Source organism: Anoplopoma fimbria, chromosome 15 (genome assembly GCF_027596085.1).
Source record: "Anoplopoma fimbria isolate UVic2021 breed Golden Eagle Sablefish chromosome 15, Afim_UVic_2022, whole genome shotgun sequence".
Classification (NCBI taxonomy): Eukaryota; Metazoa; Chordata; class Actinopteri; order Perciformes; family Anoplopomatidae; genus Anoplopoma; species Anoplopoma fimbria.
In genome coordinates, this window is record NC_072463.1 from 779,692 (window position 1) to 807,191 (window position 27,500).

A 27,500-nucleotide genomic window follows, 5' to 3' on the forward strand; every position below is an offset into this window, starting at 1 on the left:
CAGAATATATAGATTTAAAAAAATCTGGATATAAAAATGTGCCCAAAAAAATGACAGTATATCGTTTTTTTCCCCAATTTAAATCTATTTAGTTCACTGTTTTCTACTGACAGAAAAGGAGAATGTTATTGCCACTGACAATAACATTGTCTTTCTCCAAATATTAACTAATGTTTTATTTATTTGTGTGGTTTTCTGAGATCTTTGTGGAGCTGCTCTGAGTAGTTCTTCTGTTTTCTTTGTGTTTTCCATAGAAAGAAAGAAAAACATTCCATCAAAGGTTTTGTAAGTTTTTCATGCATGAACACACGTCATACTTCAGCAGCAATCATTTGTTCTAATAAACATTTGAATTTGTTATCATAAGTCATCCTTTGACACTGGGCTGACCATATTCTGTTCTTTCCATAACAACAATTAAAAATGTAATTCCACTCTAGAATGATTTTGATACAAATAAACTTATGATTTAGTCTTTTTTGACATACAGTGGGTACGGAAAGTATTCAGACCCCTGCTAAAATAACAAAGGAGTGGCTTCGGAACAAGTCTGTGACCATTCTTGACTGGCCCAGCCAGAGCCCTGACCTAAACCCAATTGAGCATCTCTGGAGAGACCTGAAAATGGCTGTCCACCAACGTTCACCATCCAACCTGACAGAACTGGAGAGGATCTGCAAGGAAGAATGGCAGAGGATCCCCAAATCCAGGTGTGAGAAACTTGTTGCATCATTCCCAAGAAGACTCATGGCTGTACTAGCTCAAAAGGGTGCTTCTACTCAATACTGAGCAAAGGGTCTGAATACTTATGACCATGTGATATTTCAGTTTTTCTTTTTTAATAAATTTGCAAAAATTTCTACATTTCTGTTTTTTTCTGTCAAGATGGGTTGCTGAGTGTACATTAATGCGAAAAAAAATGAACTTTTTCGATTTTAGCAAATGGCTGCAATGAAACAAAGAGTGAAAAATTTAAAGGGGTCTGAATACTTTCCGTACCCACTGTACATTCGGCTTGTACCAAGAGATAAATGACACAGGATTAAAACTTGGAGAACACATTTTGCTTTTCTATCATTGTATCTTTAAGGAAACTTAAAGTCTTTGAAACCCTTTCAAGTTCATCCCAAAAGAGTCGAGGCATGTGACTGAATTTTAACTGAAATTGAAGCAACGTAGTTTAAAGATTTGGTCATTTTCCAACTTGAACATATTTTAAACACTCTTTTTAAAACTTGTTTGCAGTTTGGAATGAAGACACATGGCTACTTCACTGAGTTGAAGACTTGATAAACACCCTGTATTAATATTCAATCTGTATCTGGATATACTTTTTGTGTCATGATAAATAAATTCATAAAGAAAGCACTTCAATGAGGATTCTATTAAATGGACCGCACCAGGTGGGATACTTTTTGGTTTGCAATTTCCTGTCTCCATCTGTCACATGATCTCACGTTGCATGTAGCAGCAGCGCGTCATTGCCTTCCTTTAGCCAGCTCTGCCTTCATGTTTACACATAGAGATCGGATCACAATGCATCACAATGCAGGCATAATCAAGATACAAATATCTTTTATTAAATAACCCGATGTGAATGCAAACGTCAGTGCATCAGGTGTCACTATCTGAATAAAACAGATCACCTGTTCACACCAGGTGTAAAGGTCACATCAGGTGTGAATGTTTTTCTCTGTTATTGAGATTCAGTATCTGGAGTTTCCTTCTTCTCTCTCTGGTAGCGGTGTTTCTTATGCGGTCTGGATTTGAGTCTCAAAGCGGACTTGCTCTTCATGGACCCCCTTTCCCTGTCCTGAGCTCCTCTCCTCTTGGTTTCCACAGCAACAGCTGAGCGTCTTCCCCCCGTGACCAGAGCCTCCCCGCCGCGTCCCACAGGAAGCAGCGCACCGTGGAGGTGTGGCCGCCCTGGAGGCTCCTCAGCAGACGCAGCCCGCCGCCGTCACACTCCATCAGGTGGAGATCCCCGCCGTTCCTCCCCCCGACCACCAGCAGCTTCTGCTCCTCCTCCAGCCACCGGCCCCCACCAGGTAGTCCACGCCGCCGCCATCGGCCAGCAGCGGCAGGCCGCGGGCGTCCGAGGTGCTGAAAACGGTGAGGGGCTCGTCCGTGTCCAGCTGGCCCAGATCCCACAGGTGCAGCCCCTCGTCGTGGCTGAGGCACAGCAGCCGGGTGTAGTCGGCCCCGGACCAGCACACCGACCCGGCGGACGAGTCGCTGTTACAGGTGGCGAGCAGCGCCTCCTCCTCCGCTCCCCGGCTCAGGTCGAAAACGTTCACCAGGCCGTCCGTGGAGCTGGACGCCAGGCGGTCCTTCTCTCGAGGGTGGAAGCGCACCTGTGTGATGTCATCGCTGTGCGACTCGGAGTACACCCCGAGGAGCCCGGCGGCGGGTTTCCGGACGTCCCAGAACACCAGGAAGCTGTCCTCCTCGTTGACCTGCTCGGTGCCGGCGCACAGCAGCGTGTCGCCGCAGCTCAGGTCGAAGCTGCAGAAGCTGTGAGACGGGTCGCCTTTAAACACCTGAGCCGCCTCCGACCCGGGGCGCCGGACGTCCCAGCCCCGGACCGTCCCGTCAGCAGAACCAGAGTAGAGCAGGTCAGGGGAGGCGTGGGAGAACACCACCCCACAGAGCGGCCCGCTGTGGCCCCGGTACGCCCCCACCAGGCTCAGGGTGTCCTTGTCGTGCAGGTGGACGGTGAGGTCGGAGCAGGACACGGCCAGCAGGCCCGCCGGCTGCAGGGACACGTCCAGGAGGAAGGTGGGCTCCTCCGGGCGAGACCGCCGGGCGATGGACAGACCTTTGAGCTTCTCCTCCAAACCCTCCATGAGCGCTCAGCGTGAAGAGACTCAACCCGCTGAACAGGAAGGAGAACAGAGTTTAACGTGAATGTTGAATTACACTCATAAGTCATAAACATGATGATTTAATGTGTCGTGCTTATGGCCAGATTCATGATTTAAGAGTCATTAGAAACCAATTTACAGTTCATCATTATTCATATGAACCAGCCTGTAATTGACATTCTTTTCTATAACTATTAGATGTCCTTTGGTGAATGGTTGGTTTATGGAGGTTATTTCATGTTTCACATTAATAATAATAATAATTTAATAATAATAATCATCATCATGTATCTGTCACCTGTCAGATGAACTCCCTTTAGCTCCATGTTGGACTCACGTTAAGCTTTCATGAACTATTGAACATAAACTTTAACAATAATCTGCTTAGAGAGCAGCTCGTGTCTTCACGCGTGGAGGAAGTGCTCGGTGTCACAATATTTACAGCCGGGTCGGAACTTTCCCCCGATCAAAGGTTCCGCTGATGTTGGAAAACAATTATCAGACAACATAAATAATGTTTAGTGAATAAAAAATCACTGTAATGAAATAAGAAACTAAACTGTCAGAAAACGTTGTGGATGGCTTTTTAACCAAACATTGTACAAATGATTATTCATTTTAAAGAGTATTCTTCCCACTTTATCACACCCACCATCAACACAACATATATGATATAATATACATAAATATGAATGAATATATTACATATCATACTAATGAATGGATGGCCTTTGCTTTAACACAAAACTATCCACATAAAGCAGAAGAATGCATCAATATAATGATCAGTATCTGTGGACCTCAGCCGTCCAGCAGGAGGCAGCAGAGGCTCAGCTGACACAAACACATGAGAGAGGTTTGAACAGCAGGAGGTGGAGCTCCATCTGACCAAGGTCATTGATTTAAAGACAAAAACACTACAAAATGTAACTTCCTGTTGAAAACAATCACAAAGAAAGTGACATTTCATCTTATCAATGAAAGGGTTGAACAAAGAAATCCTCCTGACTGACAAAAAGACCACAGCGACAGCAGGTGTGTTAAGAAGAAGAAGAAGAAGAAGAAGAAGAAGAAGAAGAAGAAGAAGGACAAGAAGAAGAAGAAGGACAAGAAGAAGAAGAAGAAGAAGAAGAAGAAGAAGAAGAAGAAGAAGAAGAAAATAAGAAGAAAAACAAGAAGAAGAAGAAGAAGAAGAAGAAGAAGAAGAAGAAGAAGAAGAAGAAGAAGAAGAAGAAGGAAAGAAGAAGAAGAAGAGGACAAGAAGAAGAAGAAGAAGAAGAAGAAGAAGAAGGACTTTAGAAGAAGAAACCCTCCAAAGAAGATCAGCCAGAAGAAAAGGAAGAAGGAGGAGGACTCCAGAGGACGAGAACGTCACATGTTCCCGTCAGCAGAACTCCGTCACACGTTCTCCGTCAACGTTCTCCGTCCAACGTGATCAGCCAGCACACGTTCTCCATCACATGTTCTCCATCACACGTTCTCCATCACACGTTCTCCGTCACACGTTCTCCGTCACATCACACGTTCTCCATCACATGTTCTCCGTCACACGTTCTCCGTCACACGTTCTCCGTCACACGTTCTCCGTCACATGTTCTCCGTCACACGTTCTCCATCACACGTTCTCCATCACATGTTCTCCGTCACACGTTCTCCGTCACATGTTCTCCATCACATGTTCTCCATCACACGTTCTCCGTCACACGTTCTCCATCACATGTTCTCCGTCACATGTTCTCCATCACATGTTCTCCATCACACGTTCTCCATCACACGTTCTCCGTCACACGTTCTCCGTCACACGTCAGAGGAAGTCACAGATTTATTTTAGTTCTTAATGTTTCTCTTGACGTCTGAAGTGATTTTGTGGGTTTTCAGGTCGATGCAGCTGCACTACAGATGTTCAGAGATCTGAGAGTTTTCCATCATGCCTCAGAGGTAGTAATACCAGTGTTCACTGTAAACAATGCATTCAAATTGAATTAAGTAAAAGAACCAAAGTATTTGCACCAAAATATACTTAAAGTACCAAAAGTAGAAGTACTCGTTATGCAGAATGCTCCATTTTACCGTCAGGTCAACATGTTCACGTGATCAATACCTGCAGAACTAATGACATTATTATACTTGGTGTTTAATGTGATTAATGTCTTATTATCTCTTTTTAAGACATGAACATTACCTATATATTTATACACCGTATATATAAAGTGATTCTATATCAGTTCTATATGTAGTGATAGAGATACGATAACTAAAGAGCAGCTGGCACTTTGTGTTATTTTATCTTTTTATTTTATTTCAGTGAATTTCAAACAATCAATCAGACAGAAATAGATCCTCATTTTGACTCATAGATCAAATCCAACAATAAAACCTGCAGATATATAAAAAGACTAAAATGTTGAAGCTGCATAAATGTTCCTCTGATGTCACACGTGTCAAATCAGGACAAAAACTGAAACTGGTTTTATGACGCAAATGTAGAAATATGATTCTAAAAACTAGGACACTTAATTAAATCAACTTGTTTTTGTAGAAATCCAGATTTATTTGTTCAATCAGTGAACGTTAACGTGACCAAAAGCTTGAAATCAAATCCATTTGAATTTAAACGTAAAAGACGTAAAAGATTCAACTTCAGTGACTCACTTTGAAATTTGAATGAATAAAGCGGCAGTGAGAGAAACTAAAACTCTTCAGTCGTTTCTTCCACATTAAATAAAAAAACAAGAATGAAAAAGTCGGGACCAGAGTTTTCACAACAACAATGTTATTAATATTAATATTAATATTAAAGGCACTAAAGGGAAGCGAGAAGCAGCTACAGTTCAAACACTTTTTATATTTGGTCAAAGTGAGAAAGATTTTTATATAAAAAGTCTCTGAGATCCATTAAAAAAAATAAAAAAATAAAGAAACAATCACATGTTGATGTTCAGAGCATCTGGATTTTAAAAGATAATAATAATTATTTATGTATTTATTAATAAACTTCCTGTGTCTGTTCGTGGGTAGACATATATATTCATCAAATTCTGGTGTTTTCTGAAGACTGCAGCCACAACATTCAGGAAACATTATATAACAAAGTTTCTGGTGTAAAATAATTTTCGGCATTATAACAAAATTACTAAATTTGTTACTTCAACAAATACAATTCAAGATCCAACCAAATCACACATTTCAATTTGGTAAATAAGTACATTTTGGATGATAACCAATAACCAAATTTGAAAATATTATTAGAAGACTTTATTTTTAACTGTCAAATGTTCTACAACTTTTGAGATAACAAAAAATTGGGAAAGCTTTAAACATGTCATGAACATTTCAAGAGTGCAAAACCAAATGAAGGTAACAATGATGAATTGTATATTAAATTACAATCTTATTTTAACATTTGCAATTTTTTTCCGCTTATTTGTCAGATTTGGTTCATTTAGTTTATTGTAATGAATTGTCTTTAACTGCTGCTCAGATGTGACCTCAAACACAAACATTGACTCAAATCTTTAAGTCAAACAAACGCTGGTGAACTTCGCTCTCACATCGTCATCATCACCGTCAGGTTTCCTTTCATCTCATCTAGCAGCTCACTTCCTGCAGAGGAAACTTCTCTCCGACCGACGCCTGTTTAAACGCTTCATACGCGTTTACGTCATATTAATAAACGGATTCAGTTTCAGGTTGAATTTGTGTTAATGTGTTGAGGTCAAATATCAGAAGAACAAGACATGAAACTACAGACTCCTTTGAAACAAACTCCTCCAACACCTGGAGATTTTTACCATTTTTCTGAGTGAACTGATGGAAAAGAACTTATTTAAATCCATAAGAACAGAGAGGACGTGACTCCAACACAGACCAACACAGAGTGTAATCCATGAAACAAAAACAGAAACAGAAACAGGGTCATACTTCCTGTTTCACTGGTTCAGACAGGAAACCAGGAGGCGAGGCCACAGGAAGTGAAAGGAGCCGGGCAGCAGAGAGATTTATGATTAAATATTAGAGTCTCAGGAAAGTGACAAATCTGTTTGTTTGAATTTAAATAATAATTATAATTATTGTCAGCGGTGGAGGACGTTTTCTCATCACAGGTTTAAGTCCTTTACTTAAATACAGTAACAAAACAATACATTAATATCCTCTTTAATCTGGTGGAGTAGCAGTGTTAAGTAGTATTAAGTACTCATGTAAATGTACTTGGTTACTTTCCACCACTGACAGTCGTGATATTGAGAAATTGTTTCAGTCATTAATGAAGGAAAAATACTAAATATTTGCTGTTTCAAGCTTCTGAAATGTGAGGATTTACTTTTTTCCTCTCCTCTACATCGTTGTACATAAAGTACTTTATGGTTTTGAAATGTTGGTTGGACAAAAAAAAGCGGGAAACTTGACATTCTATTTCAGATTTTGATTGAATGGATTCATAGTTTGAGTTTTTGTGTTGTTGAGGATTTTCAGCTTTTATCTGTTTGACATCTTTTAAAAACAGAATCTCTTTGAGGTGTCGGACAAAACCAGATGTTTAAAGACGTCACATGCTTTAGATTTCTTTCCGGTCTTTAACAGTTCTTCAGGAAGTTAATAAACTCTGACTTCAGATCAGCGTTTGGGACCGACTTCACCCTCGCTGCCCGGCTCCGGGGGAACACAGTGCATTCTGGGAACAGTGCATTTATATCAGGACAGTACCGTACAAAACAACATCAACATACGAGTCAGCTTCCTGCTAATTAAAACCCAAGAGGAGGTTGTTTTTCTCCGTTCAGAGGTGAAAGGTCACCAGCAGAGGCCAACTGACCTCTAAAACACTCCCCTGAGCAAGGCACTTCATCCACACAGCGGCAGGTGAGAAACAGGAGGAGGAATGAAACATCCGTCGTCTGTCTGGATATTCAGTCTTTACCAGTGTCCCACAGGAGGAGTCCTCTCACTTCACTCCTATGATGAGGACTCTGTAAAGGTTGGTTTCCACAAATCATCAAAACATTGTCGACGAGAAAGGAAGAAAAACAAACTCAACTAAAGGTCCACTGACGAGCTCTTTCCAGTTTTTAACCAGACAGTGTTGGCTTTGTTTCGGTGCCTTAATGAATCACTTCTCCGTTAGTTGTGACTTTGATGAAGCGTCTGGGACAAACTGAGCAGACCGATTACTAGCTGTTAGATTCACATCATTCATTTGTACTCCATCTTAACAGAGAATAATCTGGTCCGTCTTTATTTAGCAGAACATTAATCTATATATATTAATCAGCTGCTGAGTGGGAGGACGAACGGAGTCAAAGTCTGTTTTTCTTTCTGTTATCAGATCCTCCTGGACGAGCTCGGGAAACATCTGACTGCACGTTGTCTTTATCATAAACTGATTGTATGCACGTTGTTTAGGGTGTGGGTGTGGGGGGGGATTTGGACACAGAAACATTAACTTTAGCTGGTGTTGAATCGTCAAAAACAAAAACACTTTTAACATTAAGTTTAGAAAATCTTTTAAGTTAAATTGCTTTGATCCAATAATAAAAGAACATTTTGTAAGATGAACTTTGAGCTATTTGTTTTTCTCTCACTGCTGCGATCAGGGAAAGTTGTATAAAAGTTATGAATGGTTTAAGTCCTGACTTCCTGTTTATGACGTTGATGCTTCGTGAGCTGTAATATCAGACGCTGTGCTTCTTTTCTTTTTTTACATATTTCCCGGCTGCAGGGCTCAAAGATAATCTTATCTCTTCTCTGCTCTTTTTTATGACTTGTTTCTTAACAATAAAATTAACCTTTTAGCACTGCAACAATGTCAAGAATAAAGTTGTAATATTTCCAGAATAAAATTATAAATATATGAGAAAAAAGTATTTATGAGAATATGATCTTATGTCACGTAAAAGATGACGTATAAAAAAACACTATGTTACTTTTTATTTTGTTCTTGAAACATTCTGTTTATTCTGAAATTGATGCCCTTTCCCTCAAATCATTACAACTTGTTTTCTAAATATTTCCATCTCTTTCCGGCTGGTTTACCTCCAATGAGGAAGCTACAAAACTATACAGTGTAAAATATAATATTTAATGTGCCTGAGCTGCTGTCACCTCCCTCCCTCCCTCCCTTCATCATCATCATCTCCAGATGAAACTCTCCTCTGCACAGGAAGTGGATTCCACCAAGAGCATCTCCAACAGGAAGTCAGTTGACAGTGTTATAAAAAGAGAAAGAGGATAGATTCCTTCATCCCATTAAAAAAACAAGCTTCTTTAAACATCTCTGTACATTTCCCAACCAAAGTGACGCTTCCTTCCTCTCCGTCTCCATCGTACAGTATGTGCCCGGCCATCGCCTCCGTCTCAGGAGAAACAATCACTGATCATCTGTCTGAAGAAAGAGGGAAACAGGAAACAGGAAACAGTGGGAGAGCCCTTTAGGAAAACACTCGAAACACTCAAAACACCTCGAAGGTGTGTCCAGTCCACAGGTGAGGGGGGTCAAAGGTCACACCGACGCTCTGACACTGGAATGAGGAAGTATAACATCGTATTGCTGACAATAGGAAGATTAAATATGAATTATTAAGAAGCTTACCGAAAAAGAACCACACAAAGTTTAAACACGGAATTTAAGAAGTAAATCAACAAACAAAAAAATTACCTGCAACTATTTTTGATCAATTAATACATTTTCACTCAAAAAAACTCTCTGTTTCATATCATAGTAACTGAATGTCTTTGGGTTTTTGACAATTTTTTGCATCATTTTCTTACTTTTTATAGATTAATTAATGATATCAATTATCATCAGTTGCAGCCTTACACAAAAATCTTGTTGACGAGGTTTTCATTAAGTTACTGAACACTTTTTTTCAGGCAGTGTTTTAACATGTTGCCTTGAAATGCTGGAAGAATTTCAGTCATACAAAAATGTACTTGTGTGGTTCTTTGTCTAAATTCTCACCATAAAAGCAATAATAGAAATGTATAAACTAAGACACAGGTTATTGATCAGTAGTGATCAGTGGTGTTCAGTCCCTCAGAGGCCAGTGTTTCATAAGGATGAAGCCTGAGGAGGAGGAGGAGGAGGAGAGGAGGGAGGAGGAGGAGGAGGGAGGAGGAGGAGGAGGAGGAGGAGGAGGAGGAGTGGATGTTTGGCTCTGATCCAGTGTGTCCTGGATTCCAAACGTCTGATTTGATTTGAAATAAACCAGAAGATCAAAGAGAATTCAACGCCACAGGTACGAACACAAGTCAGCAGATCTCCGGCTGCTCCAACACGTCAGGATCCAGATCAGCTCTTAGGCCTTAGTAAACCTTGGTCCAAACCCAGGTTCTGGATGGGAGATCTGATCTGACACCAGCGTAAGTGAACGGACTGAACATCCAATCAGGAGAGCCGAGTGTAGGTGAAGAGCCACGGGACCAGGAAGAGCACGTTGAAGCCCACGGCCCCGTAGACGATGTAGCGGTAGGGCAGCTCCACCTCCATGTGCTGCCTGGCCTTCCTCACGTCGCCGCTGGGCACCCTGAACACCCAGCACACCAGCGGGATGGTGATGGCCTTCATCAGCGCCCGCGTGGCCATCAGCACCAGCACGCCCAGGACCAGCCGCAGCAGGGCGGCGCCCACCAGGCCGGCGCTGAGAGCGGGGAAGGAATAGGGCAGCATGTCCGGCGTCGGGTCGGGCATCAGGCCCAGGCGGTTGTTGACGTGGCCGGCCAAAGCCACGCCGGCGCCGGTGCCCAGGATCTGAGCGGTGTCGCCCCGCGAGGTGCTCCAGGTGTCCAGGTTGAAGGAGAAGAGGCCCAGGCCCAGGTGGAAGGACACGATGATGAGCGGAGCGTAGCGGCACGTGATGTTGAAGCCGTCGATCAGGTCCAACGCCGGCAGGAAGAAGAGCAGGATGAGGACGCTGTAGAGGACGCCGACGATGACGTCCTGGAGGAACAAACAGAAACAGAAGGTCACGGTTCTGATCCGACAGGGTCGTGTCAGGGTCGTGTTCGGGGACAGAACATGACACACAGTATCAGTCAGGACTTTTATTTATCAAATACACTTAGAAAAGACATTTATTTGTTATTGTTAGAGCAAAGTGAATAAATAACCTTTAGGAGAAACTCTCAAAAGATCTTTTGATTAGAATCAGCCAATCAGACACAAGCATTGATCCATAAATGTCCTAAATATTTCATTTGAAATATAAACTTGGACTTTTGTTTTGTAGCTATTTATTGGTGCATTTCCTGCTGATGGGTAAAGGGGAAGTTGAGGACAGGAAGCTGGACGTGGCAGTGAACTCTGTAATCCAACACAAAGGTCGTCACGGTGGTTCATCACTGACCCGAGCAGCTTCCTGCTCCAGTGTTTGCTGTATGTGTGGATTTAACCTTTAAGAGCTGACGAAGAGCTGAACTACACAAAAATACATTTATGATGATTAGTGGAATAAAACTGTTGTGTTGCAACTTCTTAAACCTGCTCAGCATTTTGAGAAACAACATGAAATAAGCTGAATGCTTCAGTGATGCTTTTTTTTTTTACATACATAAAGAATGATCAGCTGTGAAAACTAAAACCAGGGTCTAAAAGTCAGATTCCAAGCTTTTTTTACTATAATTAATCAAAATATTTGCAATCATTTCAATACATTTTTCACAATTGATACAAATCTAAATGAATTAGAAATTGTATGATACTGGACAATATCTAAATACCTTGTTGGTAACATCTTATGAAGTTTTTCTAAAGTTAAAGCAGCTTTTCTTTGTTTTATATATCGTAGTTCACTGAATATATCACGTTTGGTCGTGGCCCCTTTAACTTGAGGAGATTGTGTTTGATTTATTTCAACGTTTATTATCATTTTATAGAAACAACAATATATAAAGTTAATTAAATAAACAATTCATTCATCAATTGAAGAAAATGTTCTGTTCATTTGCTACCGGAGTCAGTCAGTGAATCAAAAAGTAAAACATCTTCTCATAGTGTGACTGGCTCACACGTCAACCAGCTTCTTGTGCTAACCTTAGCATTTGCTAACTGAGAGTTTCTGAGCGGAACTCACTCGGCCTCAGACGGAGCGGTGACACCCATGTTCTTCCATCGTGACTTATTGTTTTGTATTTGTTACGGTAGAACTCCTGCTGAGGAAACCTGCTTTGTTGACCATTTTATTTGCTCATCTAAATGTTTTCCAACGTGCTTATGTGAGCTTTTAATGTTCTCTGCAGGGGAAGTTTCACTGTGGGTGTGTGTGTGTGTGGGTGTGTGTGTGTGCACAGTGGGTGGAAGGTTAAATACACATTAAATAGTCCCTCATCAGGCTGACTGAGGTGTGTCCAGTATTTACAGTGTCTGCTTTCCCTGGAAGAGAAAGGGTTGCTGTAAATTCACACCACTCTGCCTCTCTCAAAGCCAAAGTCCTGGACAGAAACGTACCTGCTACAGTCTAAATATCGATCTGTGATGTCACAGCCGGTCATTAACCTGCGCTGAACTACGAGCGTCCTTCACATGCCGTCACGCCGCTCTGCAGGACGTCGTGTCCCGGCAGACTGATGGACGGAACAATGACACTTATTTACTGTCCAGACTTTTTAAAAGGTGAGTCAGCAGCGAGATAACCAGCAGGAAACCCTCCAGAGGGTTCGCTGTGATCCATCACCTCACTGCTAACGCTGCAAACTGCTATCAGCCCTCTCGCCCTTAACGACAGTGAGTGAAAGCTTCCATCCGTCGGTAATTGTGTCCTCCGGTGGCACGCCTAGAAGGAGCTCTGAAACCATGTGACTAATGCAAAATGTCCAGAAAGAGGACGAGCGGTAAGAACGCTGCCCTGATGGAACAGCAACGTTCTTGTTATTCGGTAGAAGCTTTTATCTTAAGTGCTTCACAGTGAAAATAAATGAGCGTATGTATTGTCAGCGTGGTGGAAACAGTCTGCTGTTCATCTGGAAGCTTTAAAGACTGACTGGATCCATCAGCAAACATTATAGAGAGACCAAATCATTCTGTAAAAAATGAATTATGGCCAATAATGTTCCTCCCAATAACAGGATTCCTAAAGCTTAAAGCAAATCAGATTTAAGACTTTGTAATGCAACTCAGAGTGAAATTGAAGACCAAATTTCTACCCGAAATTGAAGAGACGAGGGTAAACCTCTGATCTGTGGGTCGGCAAGTTGAGACATCACTCTCTTGATTCTCGTCGTTCAACGTTTAAATCACTTCCTGCCTCATTGATACGCTCCCTGCTATTGGTTGAAGTCATGAAAGCATCCTGGCTGCAAACAAAATATGAATGTGGTTCATTCTGCTATCAGGATCCGTGTGACGTGACTATGAGTAATAAATTGATTTGCTAAATTATATTTTAAAATGTTATTATTTTGAGACTTTAATTGCAATGTTTTGGTTGATGAATTAACACGAAATGCACAAACCAGCAGTCAAATATTCTCAAATTTTCCATCCCGAAAATCTAAGCACAACTGTAAACCCTTGAGTGTGGTAGTGAGGAACTCAACAACTAAAACCTTTAACAGGAAATGTGCGTCAGTTCTTACAAAACAAACACAGAAGTCTTTTAAATATATATATATATTCCATTTAGACTTCAAACTGAGCCTTTAAATCAAATGAAAACACAGCGACAGTGAGAAAGTGCTCGGTGAGCAGTCTGGTCGACAGACGTCAACAACATGGTCAGAAGCTACAGCAGCTTTGTGTCTCGGAGCTCTTCCTGCAGAACAAAGCAGGAGGAAGTCGTTTCATTGGGCGTGATGATTTCCAGAACACATTTAGTTCCCAGCAGGCAGAACAGAGCGCTCATGTCTCACCATGTGTCGGAGCTCCACCCCCTGAAACACAACAGGCCCCATGTGACCAGTTCATTGTTGAAAGAAAATATGAAGTTTCTGTGTCTGGTGATTTATGATCTTAACCCTTTGCAGTTTGTGAAAAAAAAGCCACTCTTTGTTGTCATAACTCAGTCAAATCTGACATGAAACACAAACTATCAGAGCTATCGTGACTTATACTTTCACAATGTTGCATTATCTCAGATGTATTGTGAATAAACATCCATAAATCTGCAAACGCTGCACATAACTGCACAATATATATATATCAAATATCGAGGCTAAAGGTGTAGCCTACAGCGCAACAAAAAAGACATTAACATAATGCATTTTAACATTACTGAGGCTCAGACTGTCCCATCAACACCTGTAAACTACAACTCCCATGCAAACTGATGGCATTACTGAGTAGCCGCTTATTCTGTAAATAACAACGTATTGCTGATAAATGTAGTGACTCTGCAAACAGCCTGTGAATCTAGAGAGAAAGGGTCAAAGCTAAAGAACAGCAGCTTAAACTGACTGATATTTATACTGGATATACTTAGAAGTCTAGCAGAGATCACACATTTTCCAAAGATCCCAAATACGTCTGAATAACAGGGATTTTTCTGAGTTGATGTCAGGATGCTGGCAAAAAAAATAGCATCTTTGGTTTTAAATATCTGACCCATTAATAGAAGTTTGACTGAAGTGCTGGAAAAATATGGTTTCTTTGAGTTGACGGAATACTTAGGAGGGAACTTTTAGGAAAGATCAGAGTTTAAGGGATTATAAGATCTTACAGATAAACTGACACCACTAGTTACTGGTAAATGGAAAACACATGCTTGGGTTGAAATGTAAAAGTTGCTATGGTTACGGACAATATTCAAGTCCTCATGAGATCGAGTGTGAAGGGAAAGATGACCACGAGGAAGAGCAGCAGGACTTTCTCCTTTACAGACGATGATTTTATCATATGTGGAAGGAGGAGGAGGAGGAGGAGGAGGAGGAGGAGGAGGAGGAGGAGGACATGTGGAGAACAAACTGTAACAGGAAGAAATAGTAAAAGTTGCTCGTGATTTGGAAGGAAACAGCTGGTGAAATGGTTCCTCGCTGTTAGTAAACAGACAAACAATCATCTCCAGTCAGTCATATTTAATTAACGTAACGGTGGAACATCCTGAAGACGCAGAACGTAAACCACAAAAACACTTTGCAGCAGACTTAACAGCAGAGGTCAAAGAAGTAGACAAATATTTAATCTCGAGTAAAGTCACAATGTTGGCGTTATACTCTTATTGCCTCATTGGATTATTGATGTTCTGTATTAATGAGTAAGCAGTACTGTAATGTTGTTGTTGGTCAACTACTTTTACCTACTTTATATACTTTTAGTGAAATCTGTGACGATGGACCATATTTAAGAAATGCTTTGTTTGTAAAATCTTAATTTAAAAAGGAATAACAACTTTTAGATGAATGTAAAATAAAGCAAAATGTGTTGTATTTCCATCTGAAATGTAGAGGATAGAAGTATAAAGTAGCACAGAATGGAAAAAGTCAAGTAATGTACAAGTAGTTGGTTTAAAAGCAGAAAAAATATAACTGAAACTATGCAAAAGTAATAGTTTATGTATCATTCAGAAGAATCATAATCTAACCAATCCAAGTCATTTAATCAACAAATAAGATAAGATAAGATAATCCTTTATTAGTCCCGCAGCGGGGAAATTTGCAGTCCACCTGAACTGGATTTACAACATACACAGTCACATGTTACGTGGACTTCTCTTCTGAAAATAGTGCTTTGATATGTTATGAACAGATTAATTGAACTATATTTGATGTTTCCAGCCGTCTATGGTGTGTTTTCCTTTTCTATGAATATCACAGTAAACTACTTTGAAGAACTTTGACAGGGACCAGATGTTAAAGTAATATTACTCTTTAAAAGGTATTCATGAGATTATGAGGACTCCAGTGCTGTCTCACTGTAAGAACCATAATCACAGTAATGAAGACAGGTTCCTGCAGACGGTGGTGTTACTGTTACTGTTAGTGATGGATGGACTTGGTTTAAGGCCAGAACAAATAAGGCTCGCCTCGAGCTGCAGGATGACTCAGGCCTGACTCCATGAATTACTCATGGAGAAGTGCAAAACTGATTAACTGCCGCATGAATTAATAATACATGTTCTAGGCCAGAGCAGGAATATTATTTCTGTTGAGCTGGTCTCAGATCTGGTGAGTATATAAATAGTCTATAAAGCAGCGTGTGGTTCCTGAGGTGGAGGTCTTACCCGCCACACCACCTGCCACAGAAAGCCCTTAAAGAGAGCCTCTGACGTGGAGTCACCTTCCACAGTTTGTCTGGGAGGACGGCCAGCGCTCTGTAACGTCTGCCATCCATCAATGCCTCCGACACAGCTGTGACCGCCACACTGTTGCCACGGCGACAGACATGCCTGACCCCCAACAGTGCACCGGGGACTGACATCATTTCCCGAAGAAGAGAAACACTCGTCTGTGGTGATGGCAGAAGATTTAGGCACTTCTAACATAATGATTCTAAATTCAGGGTCTTAACCTCTCTCGGTCCCAAAGAGGAAGTCGTCGTTAGTACGCCATTTGATTAGTACAGACGATCGACCTCAATGTCCTCTTTTAAGCTCATTTTAAAGTGACTGTGAGGAACTTTAACTGGTCCTGAACCAGTCTCAGGTTGATCCTGACGCCTCTATTTGACCTACATCAGTTAACGAGAAAAATAACTGCACATACATATTGTCCAGTACCACTTTGACAAAAGAATGATAATCAAGGTCCATTTACATCTCACTATTAGTGATAACTCAGGGGCCACAAGGACCACGTTACTTCAGAGGGTAGTGGGAAAACTGCTGGGAAGCGGTTTTACTCAAAGGTATCGTCTTCTTGAATTAACAACATCTGGTTGATAATTGGACTTGTTTCACTGAAGGGGTTTCTGGTTTAACATGATATTTTCCTAGATGTCACACTGTGGTTGTGTTTCACAGCTGATGTCCAGGGTTTACTTTATTGCTGTTGGTTATTGGTGACCTTTTCACAAATCATTCAGTCTCCTACAACCCACGTGTTGGTTGCCACCAGACTTAATGCAGCAGAAGTAAACACACCCACTCAGTGGTGTAAGCTCAGGGTGTTCATGACTCTACCTGTGTTGTACATCAGTGATCTCATCCTGCCAAAACATTGCCGTCAGCAAAAAACAATCCGCTAACGTGAGAGCAGCGGATTAAAAGATGCAAGTTTTTGCAGGCATGAATATTCCCCCACTGCTTTTCCTGGTAAGAATTGAGAAATGCTGCCGTTTACAGTCATAAGCACTTAAATCTGCAGCTAGCAGAGATAGAAACAGGCCTGAGCATGTTTAGAAAAAAGTGTTTCTTCACATCGACATAAATCCAATGCACAGCAGAAATATAAAAAGCCAGTTTCGCCCGTTACTCCCATTATTTGTTTATTTAAAGACATGTGTGTGTTTATTAAAACAACATTAACACTGGCGTGTTAACTGAATGCCAAAATAATCAGAGCCCTCAAGGCAAAGCTGCCTCTTAAGTATCATACGACCGGTTTCTGACAATGTAGGATTCAAAAAGGCTTTTTTATGAATGGAGTCTGGCTTCATAAAACGCACCGGTGCTACATTACATCACTGCCAGCAGACTGAACACATCAATGAGGATCTGTTCTGACCCGATATCGTCTGGTCTACATTGAAGCCGTCAGCACACCGTTCACCACGAGGAGGTTTGTTCACGGTGCTGATGACGTTGTATTCACTCCCCCGTCTCACAGCCTGCTGGGACACTGAAGGGAAACTCTGCAGATGCTCAACTGTCTTTGTATCGGTGCAATGTGGGTGTTATGTGTAAATGAGTAGCAGAGACACCTGGGCCAAGTTGGTAAACATCAGTTGGTCTCTCTTTACAATTCTAAAGCAGGAAAAAACTATTGTTTGGAGGCTTCAGTTCAGATTCCACCTCCTGCTTGAAATCAATGGGTGGAAAGGTTTCCTGTTTCACACCAACAAAGACTGACAGCTGAGGGCGTTTTAAAATCCCCCTCCACCAGAAGTACGTTTCTTCTGTTTGACGTTTCAGCTCCAGTGTGAAGACGTCGGAGAAACAGCAGACAGGTTTCTTTGTGCTCAACTGAAATCTGAGTTTAACACCTGGAAGAAAGAACTTCATAATGTGGCATCACAACCAGTTTGGAGCCAATCATGGTCCAGTATTAAACTGGAAGTCAGAAACACACTTCAAACTTGTGTTATATGAATATGTGCGGTTGCCCTCTGCGTTTCTACGGTTACACAGGTGATCGTGTCGCTGACATCAGAGCCTCCGGAGCTGAAGTGACTGCAGGTCGGATTATGTTTCCCCTCATGTCAGATATCGTGTTCAAACGGACAGAGAGACGGAAAAACTGACACTGCAGGTGGCGACGCCGACACCATCTGTGTGTGTGTGTGTGTGTGTGTGTGTGTGTGTGTGTGTGTGTGTGTGTGTGTGTGTGTGTGTGTGTGTGTGTGTGTGTGTGTGTGTACGTACCAGGACTGAGTGCATTCCCATGTAGATCCGGCTGACACAGACCAGTAGACACCAGCAGAGAGCCAAGCCGAAGCCCAGTGAGAACGGGTACTGAGGAGGTGAAAGGAGACACTTTTTTAAACACAACAACACAAACCTTGGAGGCTTACCTATTTAGACAAATAACAATAACCGTTGATGAACATCCTATGTGATTAAATTACAAATCCATAACATGCAAGTTAATAAAACGTCCTAAGTGGTGTTAAAAATAGCTTTAGCCCAAAACATCCCCAAAGGTGTTGAATTAAATTACAATTATACAAATAAACACAACAATAAGTTAGCAAAATGTTTGATATTTGTACTTTATAATGACAATAAAGCAATGATGAAACAATGCAGGTTTCTTACTTTTAATAAAAATATGTTTTGTAGATGTTTTATGGAGAAGGGAAATGCATTTCACACTGAGTGTTGGTGACACTTCAGAGAACCTTTAGGCATGCAATGCAAAATGTTTTAAATATATGAATGCACATAAAGTCTGCTTCTTCCTTTGTTCTACACACAACGTGACTCCATGCTTCACGTTGTGCAACACATAATCTTTTTTTGTTAATGAGTCTCTGATACAAAGCTACTCAGTAAAAGTGCTGCACGTTTATGGCTCTGACCCGGCGACACAGTGACAATAAAAAGATTGTGTGTGAGTCTGGATAACGTGTAGCAGTGATATGATGTGCAGCCGACTTCATAAATATTTCAGCAACTCTGCTGTTTCCTTATCAGATGTGCTCGTCGCTCTGCAGCAGGGAAGGAAGGCCGGGTTCAGATTGTTTCTCCATCATGTGACTCAGATTTCACAGTTTTTTTTAAACAGTGCAAACTGCAAAAAGTCACAGTTCTTCAGTTTGGATCTGGATCACATGAATATCTTCAAATCGGATTCAGAGCCATGAGATCTGCATGTGAGGTCTGACTCAACACTCAACTTAACTGGTGAATAGTATTTCATTAGACTCTCACAAAAAGTTCACTGATAAAAACACTATTTACATTTCTATGGATTATACATGAGTAAATATTTTACAGGATATTAGACCTTCATTTCAATATAATGCTTTTAATACTTGATTTCTCTTGTATTAAGTCAATAAACTGGTCCATGAATATGAGATATGAGTTTACAGATAAACACAGTCCCTCCTCGTCATGGTGGAGTTACTCCTACAGTCTATGGGCATATCTCTGGGTTACACTCGTCGTCTGTTTGATTCTTCACACTTGATTTGGTTTGCACGCCCCTATGGCGTTTGGGAGTCAAAAGGCCTCCGATCATGCTTGGAGCTCGCCCACCGTCTGTTTAAGGCTGTATCTAATTATAGTTTTCATCATAGGTCAATTTGACATTTCTTCTCTCAATTAATCAATTCATAATTTTGTCAATACATGTCAGATAATAGAGAACATGCAGATCACAGTGACCCACAGCTTAGGTTGACCTTTTTAAATGAACAGTCCAAAACCACAAAATGTTCACTTTTGCTTTCACAAAACAACCGAGAGGCTGAAACAAGAATACGCATGATCTAATTAGCTGCCAGTTCATTTCCTATAACTGACTAATTGTTTTATTAACGGAATGTTTAGCTGGATATGAGTGAGCGACATGCAGGTCTGCAGTGTGAAACGCAGCCGGAAAGAGGATGAAAAGAAAATGAGTGACAGCCGATCCAGAGACAAGAGACGACGGATGAAAGCTGCTGAGGTTTGCACAGTTGCTAAAAAAGCCTTTTGTTCTCCTCATTGTTGTCCAGACAGCTCAGATCTCCTCTGACAGGCCAGAACTACACGACAAATCCTAAACCATCTACACACCCAGCCTTCAGGGGGAAAGCTGTGTGATGCTGAATAAAACAGGGACCATTGAAGGCACCGATTTAACACGCTGTCATCTGCAAAAAAGGTTAAATATTTAAGATTTTCAGAGCTTTTCAGAACTAATGTCACTGCGTTAAAGACAGATTTGACTTTTAACCTCTCCATTTAAACCGTTCTGTCCTCGTCGTGGGCGTCAGCCTGTAAGGTGAACTTCCACATCTTATGTACTTTGTTGAAACGTTGCTGTAACAATGTTAGACGTCCTCCTGCAGACAATTAAAACATGCAGCAAACCTGAAACACGGCCAAAACAATGACGTCCACGGCCCGTTTTATAGCCTGCATTAGGCTGATGGATAAACAGATAGAGCGGTTTAACTGAGTATTTTACTGGTCAGATATCTGCAGCACTGCGATAACCTTTGTTCCAAATAATTGCTGCTTATCTGCCAAAGAAGTTGTTGGTGAAGTACACGAACTAACCACAGTTTAGATTCAGCTGCTTTTATCCAGAAGCATGCGCTGGTTTCACAGCTTGTGCTAAATGGAAAAGTAAATAAAAAAACAATGTGATTTATTCACTTATTTTACCGGCATATCATTTATCAAGACGTTGAAAGCACACAGGTAGCAACAACTTTTTTGTGCAACGTTTTTCTCAAGTAACAAGTCTGTTATTTAAAAAGAAGTTTGGGTGTTTTGTTTTTCATCTTTTGTTTTGTTAAATAATTCAAACCAAGAAGAAAATACATTTCAAGCAATAGTAATCTGTGTCTACATTGATTTTTAGCCGTTAGCAGTGTTGCTCTGGGGAAGTCAACGTCGGCAGCACCAGACTGAAATATCTCAACTGTTGGATGGATTGCCATATATTCTTTGGTACAAACATCCACGTTCTACTCATTCATGAATTGTAATCTTTTGTGTGAAACGAATGACAGCGTGCTAACAGCAGCATGTTAGCATAGTCACTGTGAACAGCAAAAATTGGTTTATTGAGAGGTAGATTTTCATCTAAAAATATATTTGCCTTGGTGTTTTGGTGCACGACGGTCAAAACGAACACAGTAAGAGAACAGAAGAAATAAAGGAGTGAAAAAGTCAAGAATCATGACTATAAATATGAAAATGATTAAAACTAAGAGGATGTTCAATCAACTTCCTGAATGTGTTTCTAGCAGCAGTTGGCATATGAGAGTAACAGATGTTATTTCCTCATATTCTCAACAATAATTCAGTGTTTAGCCATTTGGATCCAGAGTCTGCAGACAGCAGCGTCTCACTGAAGGACTAAAAAACAGCTGATCACAAGCTGCTGTCTGCTTACAGTCAGACGGACTACAGGTGTCTCTCTAACCACCGGGCTTCTCTTCAGAGTGTCAATCATAAACCCAGACCTCTTTTTTAAAATGAGGTCAGAGGTTTTGGTTTGGAGACAGGCGTCTTTATGAGCGTGGATTAGCAGTGAAGCGGGCTCAGACCGACGCTGTGTTTCTGGAGAACCAGCATTGAGAAGAGGGGGAACCGAGGACACCGTCTGTGGAGACGCTGTCCGGACGGCGTCCCCGTGTCCCTCGGCCGTGTTTGCAATGCTCGCTCTGGCCATCGTACCGGTGACCGCGGCGGTTGGCCTCGTGCAAAGCTTTATGGACATGGTGTGTGTGGCTTGTGGTTCTCTGCACACTGCTTATTGAATGTAAGCCTCAGTGCTTCCTCATGTGACGTACTGCACACACACACACACACACACACACACACACACACACACACACACACACACACACACACACACACACACACACACACACACACACACACACACACACACACACACACACACACACGTTGGGTTTGAGGCTACGCACAAGTTGTAACTATCCTTCTTATGTTTGATGTCAATGATGCCGCAGAAAAATAATCTAATTACTTATAATTATTATTGTGATACGTTTAATTTGGTAACTGTAAACTGCAAATTCACACATTTGCAACTCCAAATGTCAACAAGAGGAAAAAAGCCATAAAAATCAAACACAATGTAAAGCTCAGGCTGGGAGTCGCTGTGCTGTTAAAACTCATTCATGCTCGCAGGAAAAAGCTGGAGCGTTCCCACCTCATGTTCCTGCTCGGTGGGGAGGAAGTCTCACACAAAGCCTGTTTGCTGTTATGTGTTGTGTTCTGCCTCTACTGGACCGGACGTTATGAGATGTTTTATGACACAACGTGCTAAAATCACGTAGCGAGGCCTTTTCTGTCTGGTCAGATCTTCTCTAATATTCTCGTGTCTGCTTCACATCTTTGTCTCATCCTCTCCCGTCTAAATTCTCCTCTTTCATCTTTCTTCCTCCCCCTCACTTTTCTATATTAATCCCCTCTTCTATCCATCTCTTGCCCTCTCGTCTCGTCTCCTCTACTGTCTAATCCTCCCTCCCTTTGGCGTCTCTCTCTTACTTTCCTCTCCTCCAGCGAGTCTCTTTTCTGCTCCGTCCCTCGTCCTGTCTTATGACACTCATTACCAGTCTCTTCCATAGAGAGACATCTGGCTCTGGTTAATGTCTGAGCTGGAGGAGGACCGGCTCACTGTGGCCCATCTGGATCCAAACATTCCTGCTCTGCTGAGACAAGCCAGCTGAGGCGGCGAGTCAGCTGGAAAACTTATAGAGCGACTACGGCAAGCAGAAGGGGACATGAAGGACATCCTTCTATGAAGAGTCATCTCTCAGTCTGGGCTGGCTGTAGTCGCTGGTGATGTGGTAAAAGCCAGGGTTTGTTTGGTAATATCAGGGCTGTACTCTGCTAAAGAGATTCCACCAACACTTTACATCTACTACGACCATTCAAAGTTGATTTTATCGACTGAGTTTCTCCACAAAGAATCAAATAAAATCACTACTTTAAAGCTTGTGTGTACCAGAAATGAGGTCATTAGTTTCTTGGAAAGAAGTCATTCAGCATGACAAAAGCTGATCAAACAAAGAACCAAAACCTAATCAACCGACTTATCAACTTAGAAGGGGCAGCCCTACGTAATATACCGGTCATATGACCTGATGTGTGGCCCTGCGGTCAGAAACTATATGGGTTTGACCATAAAACTAATGTATCTTATCTGTAAGCTGTATTGGTGCTTCATGGTGCCTTCACTACAGCAGGATAATAAAGGCTCAAAGTTGGAGGCCACAACAGGGAACGAGTTTGTTAATCATTAGTGTGTTTTAGTAAAGCAGACAACTGACAGAAAAACACACGTGAGGAGCTGATTGGTCAGTGTTATTGCAGTCATCATCAGTTTGAATGTAGGGTAGAGTGAAACTATGCACATTCTCCTGATACACTGGCTCATATTAAGTCCTTAAGTGATTTCTATTTTTCATGGGTTCCTCGCAGAACCTGTTGAGGCAACAAAACTCCACGGTGAGGTTCAGGAAAAGATGGAGGTTTGGGTTAAAATGACTGTTTGTTAGGAAAAATGTGTAAGTTAAAGTTTAAAGACACTAGACCAAAATAAATGTGAGAACATCAGGTTCAAAAAGGGCGACAGTCTTATCTGGTGTTCCACACTAGTGGGACAGCAGTCTGTATTGTAAGAGCTTAAATAGAGATTGTTGATTTATAGAACACGTTTCTGAAATGTCATCCTGTCATGTGTGTCATGATAATGTCATGTGTTTCCAAACTCAGGCTGACGAGGAGAGAAATGTAGAGAAAGTCCTGAGAAGAGAAACGAGAGAGATAAAGACCCTAAATCAGTCTTATCTTGGAGTTCCACACTCGGAGGTCAGGGGTCGCCTCTCCTATCTCCCACTGTGGCAGACAGACGGGGAGGCACAGAGGCGTAAATCAAACTCACCCCGGCTCTCGCCCGCTGTGATTCAGACAACACAATACAGGAATCCCACGCACTTTTCTTTGGAAAACTCTGGACTGTTTTCCGCCACCCACACCCAAGTAATGACCCAAGTAACGATTTGGCAACTATAACAAGGCATTGTGGGAATTGAACTGAACAAGACTTGCTAATCAGTGCAGTCTCAGGCCAAATAAAACATGTTGGAATTAGTATTTTGTATGCTGTTGGGACAAAATGACTTGTTTAAATGAATCGCTTTGTCTATAACATGTCAGAAAATGGTGAGAAGGCTTATCACTGTTTCCCAGAGCTCAAGATAACATCTTCAAATTGTTCATTTTTTCAACAGAACCAAAAATATTGGATTTACTATAATATAATAGCTAAAAAGCAGCAAATACTGAAATGGTCGAAAGAATAATAGTTGCAGACTCAGCGATAAATCGACTTATTGTTCCATAAATGTGCCATAAAGTCTGAAGAGCACGATAAGCATCAACACACTGAGTTGTTCTTGTCTCTCAGTTCTATGAGAATCGAATGGACTTCCTGCAGTTTGTTGATAGTGACCCTCACGGTGGATTCACGGTGAGACAATGGAAGTGGACTACACAGACGCTCTGTTAGCTGTTACGGTCTGGACAACAATGGAGTGTTGATCCTCCTGAGTGAATAGCAGGAGATGAAGAGAAGAACAACAGAGAACGGCCTGTTAAAACTAAAAGATACCAGCGAGCGTGCTAATCCAATGTAGTGGAGGAAGTGGTAAACGTTTGTTTGACTTTGTAGCCACACGTTAGCATGCAAATCGTGCTAAATTGCTGATTGTTACCCTCTAAATGTCACCATGGTAACGTGCAACAGGTGTAAGAATTTAGCTCAATGTACGGCTGAAACAAAGCAAAAAGGAGGCCGACCAAATATTTTCATAAACTATTCATATCTCCTCTATTTTGACTGTTAATCAATAATCTTTTGGCCTGTAAAATGTCAGAAAATAGTGGAAAAATGGGCAAAATTTCCATCACTAAAACTGACTTATTCAAATAGCTTGTTTTGCCTACTACAATATAAAACACATTCAGTTTGCTCTTAAAGAAAAATGACAAATATTCACATTTGAGTGGCTCGAACCAATTAACTGTGACATCTTTTGCATAAAATATGACCCTATTAATCGATCACAATGTTTTGAAGATGTGGCCTCTGCCTTTTAGTCTGCTGTGTGAAGAGATGTAGAGCACCACGGGCCATCAGTTGGCTGTCGGGCTGCAGACTGTGAGCCTGGTTCTCCCACAGTGAGCTCCATTTCACTGTAAGGCAGTGAAAGAGTCAACAACGTGCTTCTGTCACTGTATCCGCCGCGCTGACCGCACATGAATAGTTAATGAAGCAGCTTCAGAGGGCAAAGTCTCACTGATCCTCTATCAAGAGTTGCCACTCGGCAGATGTTGTTCTCCTGTTGTTGTTGTTGTAGCGTTAAATTGAATTGTTGCAAACCTTAGGGGACATTATATGCGGGCTAATTTGCATTAAATCAATATATTGTGCTGTTAGATGCTGGTAAGTTTGCAGAAACAAATTTAGAATCAATCATTCTTGTACCACTGGTTATAAAATCAATATGGAACAGGAAACTACAGCATTTAAATGACTTACACTTGGACATTTTTTGTTGCATTTTGTTTAAATTCAGTTATTGCAGCAATTTAATTTCAAGTGACTTGTAGTCTTTAAAATACATACTATATATGTTGTTTATTCCTTGTACTTTATTATCTGTAACTTTAGAGAGGTGTTGATCCAACTTTATGACTGTAATTTGTGTTGCTGCTGAAATAAATGGATGCCAGTGTACTGAAAGGTGTTCAACATGGTATCTTTAAACAAACTTATTAATCACACGGCTCATTTTTAAGAATGTTTGTCTGTTGTGTATTTCTATAAAAGTGTCAATGGGCCAAAATATGAAATATGAACCAAAGCTACTGGGTGTGCTGCTCATAATCCACCTGCACTGACTGGTCCACTAACATGTAACGGCTGAAATTCTAAATATGCAACAAAAAAAGGGAAACGTTGTGAAACATGCAGAGAGGAACTTTCTTAGTTTCCTGAGAGAAGGAGGAAGCAGCTCCAGTACACTTCCTCCTTCTGTCCTGCTGTTCTCCAGACACTAAACCCTCTGACAGCAGGTGATGGGTTCTTTACCTCCCTTACATTACATTAAACCCTCTGACAGCAGGTGATGGGTTCTTTACCTCCCTTACATTACATTAAACCCTCTGACAGCAGGTGATGGGTTCTTTACCTCCCTTACATTACATTAAACCCTCTGACAGCAGGTGATGGGTTCTTTACCTCCCTTACATTACATTAAACCCTCTGACAGCAGGTGATGGGTTCTTTACCTCCCTTACATTACATTAAACCCTCTGACAGCAGGTGATGGGTTCTTTACCTCCCTTACATTACACTAAACCCTCTGACAGCAGGTGATGGGTTCTTTACCTCCCTTACATTACATGAAACCCTCTGACAGCAGGTGATGGGTTCTTTACCTCCCTTACATTACACTAAACCCTCTGACAGCAGGTGATGGGTTCTTTACCTCCCTTACATTACACTAAACCCTCTGACAGCAGGTGATGGGTTCTTTACCTCCCTTACATTACATGAAACCCTCTGACAGCAGGTGATGGGTTTACGTCCCTTACATTACATGAACCCCTCTGACAGCAGGTGATGGGTTCTTTACCTCCCTTACATTACATTAAACCCTCTGACAGCAGGTGATGGGTTCTTTACCTCCCTTACATTACATTAAACCCTCTGACAGCAGGTGATGGGTTCTTTACCTCCCTTACATTACATTAAACCCTCTGACAGCAGGTGATGGGTTCTTTACCTCCCTTACATTACACTAAACCCTCTGACAGCAGGTGATGGGTTCTTTACCTCCCTTACATTACACTAAACCCTCTGACAGCAGGTGATGGGTTCTTTACCTCCTTACATTACATAAACCCTCTGACAGCAGGTGATGGTTCTTTACCTCCCTTACATTACATTAAACCCTCTGACAGCAGGTGATGGGTTCTTTACCTCCCTTACATTACATTAAACCCTCTGACAGCAGGTGATGGGTTCTTTACCTCCCTTACATTACACTAAACCCTCTGACAGCAGGTGATGGGTTTACGTCCCTTACACTAAACCCTCTGACAGCAGGTGATGGGTTTACGTCCCTTACACTAAACCCTCTGACAGCAGGTGATGGGTTTACGTCCCTTACACTAAACCCTCTGACAGCAGGTGATGGGTTTACGTCCCTTACACTAAACCCTCTGACAGCAGGTGATGGGTTCTTTACCTCCCAGCGGCCGTAGGTCATGAGGAACAGGGAGAAGGGGATGGCGGTGCCGGACATGGCGTGCGTGGACGGCATGCTGTACTCTGAGTTGTAGAACATCTCCACCT

At 41.5% G+C, this 27,500-nt stretch overlaps 2 protein-coding genes across 2 annotated transcripts in view; both read right to left on the reverse strand.

Annotated features, from left to right (window-relative positions):
• Nucleotides 1-897: 897 nt before the first annotated feature.
• On the reverse strand, nt 898-3,285 carry wdr89 (WD repeat domain 89). Its single transcript, XM_054614451.1, is given in 4 exon segments — nt 898-1,803; nt 1,806-2,045; nt 2,048-2,875; nt 3,163-3,285. Coding segments are annotated over 3 exon segments (1,146 nt in total). The 5' UTR covers nt 2,847-2,875; nt 3,163-3,285; the 3' UTR covers nt 898-1,696.
• A 6,864-nt stretch (nt 3,286-10,149) lies between these two features.
• Nucleotides 10,150-27,500, reverse strand: part of LOC129103661 (sphingosine-1-phosphate phosphatase 1-like) — a 20,360-nt gene continuing 3,009 nt past the window's right edge. The window contains 3 exon segments of the mRNA XM_054614240.1: nt 10,150-10,797; nt 18,308-18,397; nt 27,394-27,500. The exon segment at nt 27,394-27,500 is cut by the window's right edge and continues 20 nt beyond it. Coding sequence (XP_054470215.1) covers nt 10,246-10,797; nt 18,308-18,397; nt 27,394-27,500 — 749 coding nt within the window. The 3' untranslated portion in view covers nt 10,150-10,245.